Here is a 5,111-nt window from a genome sequence, read left to right on the forward strand (position 1 = left end):
ATACTATCCTAATGTAATGGTTTCAACAATCTTCTTTAAACATTTATTTTTTCAGGTAAGTTGAGAAATGAATGTATTTTCTGGACATAAAGAGTTTTTAAATCAATGATAATAATGAAACAATTTTCTTGAAAATGTTCACAATTATTTAAATAATACCTATTTGTTCAAAAATATAGTTTATTTCAAAGAGACAGGAGATACATTTTATCTCACCAAATTTTAAACAGATCTTAATAATTTTAATGTATTTATTTGTTTTTTACGAATACTCGAAAATTTTTAAACAAATTTGAATTATTGAACCAATTTTATTTTGTTTAAATATTTTATTTCTTGCCATTTTTCTAAACTGATTTTATGTTTTTTTTTATCTGTAGAGAAGACAAACTGCGTTTTTCCCCACTATTCCACATATATAATTAGTACGAGTTATTTTATTTTGCATGAAATCATTAAAAAACAAAGGATTTGTATGGATTTTATGAATTGATGGATTTTTTCATCAAATTGTATTTTCGCTTAAATAACAACTAAATTAATAAAACCCAATAAGAAAATGCATATGTATTTTTCGAAAACTCGGAATATTCTTAGCTACTACTTTGTTTTCTAAAATTACTCCTAAATGTTTAAACAAATTGAAATTGTTTAAAAATATATTTTATTTACTGATTTCACGCAAAACAAATTAATAACTCGTACAAATTAAATCTGTGGAAAAATGGAGAAAAAAAAGCAAAGTACGTAGTACCTAAAAATACTTTAATCTTTTGAAAAATGGAAAAATTATATTTATTTGTTAAAATATTTTAATAAATTAAAATATACTTGAACAAACACGCATTATTTAAATAATTGTAACATTATTAAAACAATCGATTGTATTATTATTAATTAAATGTCTTATAACGTCTAGAAAATACGTTAATTTCACGACTAACCTGAAGAAACAAAAATGGTTAAACAATTGAAAATTATTTACAGGATTACTGGGGATTATTAAATTGCAGATTAATGATTATGTATGAAAAAAATTAAAAAACCGATAATAAACAGTTATATCACCGAAAAGTAAAATTTTTCACTTATAGGGTCTTTGGCTTAGGGCTCTTAAAAAACGCGAGTTTTCACCAGTTCCATAATAAGTTCACAGAAATGCATGGTTTAATGTAATATTTTAACCAAACAATTCTGAAAACAGATCTCCTTCGCTCCACTGAGAATGGAACTACAGAACTTCCAAAAGCCGGTCGGGTGCTTTTCCCTTAAGCTACTAGAGAGATCAGAAGAAAAATCTTTTTTCAGAAATACACGCATAATTATGCCAGGTATTAAAAGTCAAGTTTTTTTAAGGAATCTGTATTATAATCAGAAAATAAAAACAAATCTTAACGTCTTTTCAGACTAAATAATGCGTGTATTTCTGAAAAAGGATTCTTCTTTCAATATCTCTAGTAGCTTAAGGGAAAAGCACGCGACTGGTAATCGGAAGTTCTGTGGTTTGATTCCCAGCGGAGTGAAGATGAAAATTTTTTTTCAGAAAAAAGTCGACTTGTAACACCTGGCAAAATAATGCGAATATTTCTAAAAAAGAATTAGTCTTTCGATCTCTCCAGTAGCTTATGGGAAAACCACCCGACCATTCGAATGGAATAAAACTGGGGAGAGGGCAGAGTAAAGAATATTTAAAAGACAAAAATAAGGGCTGCTCTAGCGAAGACGGCTAATAATTTTTTAATTAGTTGATAAATTATTAATTTTTTTTAGAAAAACCAAAGTACATGTTGTTGTGTACTCTTTACATCTTGGTGGGTCTCGCAATGACTGGAACGATAATCGAATTGGTTAGGCGACAATATGCTCAATCTTGGAGGAGACTACAGGCCCTGAGCGGTCCCCTTGCTGAAACTTTAAAAAAGCTTGGGGAACATGCTGGAGGTGATATGTCTGCTTTTCAATCGGATCTCAGGTAGAAGTATTTTAATGAAGAAAAAAAGAAATTTTTCTTCAAGCAGAAATTTTTCATTTTGAAATTTAAAAAATGGGGTTTTGAGCGATCAACATCTCTGAGAATCTCCTAAGTAGAGGACAGTTTCCCGGATTTTTGAAAAAATATTCTTGAATGTTTTGAGACTTTATCAGTGTTGCTGCAAGACCTGGAGGATCTGAAAAAGTCATAGCATTTCTTTAGTCGCAGATGTTTGCAACTCTTAATTTTTATTTTATAAAAAAATTGTTTAAAAATTATTTGATTAAATATTACTTTATTAATAATAATTATTTTTTGAAACATAATTTTATCAAAATTTATTTGAGACAACTGAAAAATCCTGAAAAACGGAATTTCCGATACTGGAAAATTCCGGAAAAAGAAAATATTTGAAATAGGAAATTCCGGAAACTGTAGACAATTTATTTCAAATTCTCGAATTGAAAAATTGACGAAGAACAACATTTGCGACGGTTTATAATATGACCAAAATTGAACTTTCCCGATAATAAAAAATTCCCAAAATTAAATTTTCGATATCATAAATTCTCGAATTAAAAAATTCCTATATCTAAAGAAGAAAAATTGTTGAGTAATAAAATAATAAATATAAGGAGGACTGAACAATCTCGAAAAATAAGATGCCCGACAGTGTGAAATTTTCGAATGATACAATTCTCAAAATCTTAAAATTGCCAAAATATAAAAATCCTGAATTTGAACATTTTCGCTAGAAAATTACCGTATTATAAAAAATTAGCAGTAAAGAATTCCCAAATTTGATTACTTAAAAAACTTGTTTCTCAATAAATATAATGAAAAATTTTGTTAGAAAATGTGCATAGTATTTTTTTGAAATTACAAAAAATGTTCTCAAAATTTGAATTGTTAATTTTAAAAAAAGTTCGAGGTACATATGTGCTGATTGGAATCCTGCACTTGGTTTTAAATCTATTTTTTTATACAATTTTATTACAATTATTCTTATTTTACATTAAAATTAAAATTTTTTTAAACTTTAAACATGCTATCATTCAAGATTTTCTTAATTTGGATGTTTTATAATTCTGCGATTTTCTGTCGGAAAATTTATTATTCAGGAATTTTCAAATTCGGTAATATTATAAATTATCGGCAATTTTATTATTGGGGAATTTTACAGTGTCGGCAATATTATTTTTCCGAATGTTTTAGCCTTCCCAAATAAAATACTTTTATTTAATGAAAACGTGGTTTTTAAATTATTTACTTACAATTAAAAAAAAATTTATTTGTTTGAATCAGGAATTTTCTAATTCAAAAATTTCCTTGTTTCAGCAATTTTATGTCGTTGAATATTTTATAATGTTGCAAATTTTCTTATTTTGAAAATGTTCTATTTTGACTATTTTCTTTTTCGTGATTTTTTAGTCGTCCCATTATTTTATAAAACATTATTGCATTAAAAATTGTTTCATTACAATATTTTTTCAAACACTATCATTAAAATATATTTTATCTAAACATTATTAAGCAAAAAGTTATTTTATCCTCGATTTTATCAAACATTATTTTATGTCACTGGACGACGGAAAAATAAAAAAATCAAATTCGAGACACTGGAAAATTCCTGAAAGAGAAAATATTCTACAAAGAAAATTCCTGAAATTAGAAAATTGATGATAATTACAAATTTCCGATTTAGCAATTCCCGAAATAAAATTGACTATATTATAAAATTACCGGAAGTTAAAAATTTAACAACACAGGGAAATACATGAATAATAAAAATCCCGAAACTAAACAATTACAAATTTATTAAATAATAACATTAAAAATAATGAATAATATAAAATACTTTTAGTAGATGAAAATCTCTTTTATTATTTATTTATTATTTAAGCTGTTTTTTAATTGTCTAGATTCAGGATTTTTATGATTAGGAAATTTTCCAGAGTCGAAAATTTTAGTGTCTTTTGAATTCTCTAAAATCCTTGAATTTCTTTTATACTCTGAAATACTGAAAATCTTTGAATCCTTCGAAATCCTTAAATTCCTTAAATATTCGGAATTCCCTAAATTTCTGAAAGTCTTTAATTTTCTTGTATTGTCTGAATTCAATTATGTGATTTCCATCAATTTCTTAAATACTCTGAAATTCTCGAATTCGTTGAAAATCAAGAATTACTTAAATATACGAAATTCATAACATTTCTTAAATTCCTAGATATCTCTGAATTCCTAAAAAACTGTAAATTCGTCGAAATTTCTGAAATCCATAATTTTTCTGAATTCCATGAATTTCCTGAATGCTCTGCAATCCCTGAAATTAATTGAATTCCTTGAATTTTCGGAATTCTTGAAAAGCTCTAAATTCCTTGAATATTATGAATTCCTAAAATTCCTTAAATTCCCTGAATGCTCAGAATTCCCCGAATTTGTCAAATTCCATAAATACAAAGTCTTTTAAATTCCTTAAATATACTGAATTGCTTGAAAACTATTAATTCTCTGAATAATAATTAATTCTCAGAATTCCCTAAATTCCTGAAAATCTCTGAATTCCTTGAATATTCGGAATTATTTTAATTTTCCGAAAACCTTTAATAATCAGAATTATCTGAACTCTTTGAAAACTCTGAAATCATGAAATTTCTCGAATTCTCTGAATCCCCTGAATTCCTTAATTATTCTGAATTCCTGAAATTCCTTTTATTCTCTGATTGTCTTACTTCTCCTCCCCTTCACTTCACCTTCTTGGAAAAAGTACGACGAACAGACGGACGGAAGTACACCCGACCAAAACTGATTTTAAGGACGTTTCCCGAAAATTTCAAAGAGCCTTTTTTAAAATGCTAAAATAAATTGGGTTTAAATTTTGAGTTTAATTAAATAAAAATTAGCTTTAAAAATTCATAGGGAATTTATATAATCCAATCAACTGTTTTTTCGAAGTGATGACTGAACTATAAAGTATTCTGGAACGCTTCATAATATCCGAAGGTTAATTTATTTTCTGCTTAGTCATTCTGAAATTGTCCTAAATTGTGGGTCCGGATGCAATAAGGGCACATAAAATTTTTTCGTGCGAAAACGAAGTCCCCTGGAGGCTTTAGAAAAAATTTTCGAATTTTAATTT

At 26.8% G+C, this 5,111-nt stretch overlaps 1 protein-coding gene across 1 annotated transcript in view; it reads left to right on the plus strand.

The window, feature by feature from the left end:
* Positions 1-1,976, plus strand: part of LOC117173766 (TWiK family of potassium channels protein 7-like) — a 36,019-nt gene extending 34,043 nt beyond the window's left edge. Inside the window, exon 6 of the mRNA XM_033362406.1 lies at positions 1,771-1,976. Coding sequence (XP_033218297.1) covers positions 1,771-1,976 — 206 coding nt within the window. The remainder of the gene's footprint in view (positions 1-1,770) is intronic.
* Positions 1,977-5,111: the final 3,135 nt, after the last annotated feature.

Source organism: Belonocnema kinseyi, chromosome 5, assembly GCF_010883055.1.
Source record: "Belonocnema kinseyi isolate 2016_QV_RU_SX_M_011 chromosome 5, B_treatae_v1, whole genome shotgun sequence".
Classification (NCBI taxonomy): Eukaryota; Metazoa; Arthropoda; class Insecta; order Hymenoptera; family Cynipidae; genus Belonocnema; species Belonocnema kinseyi.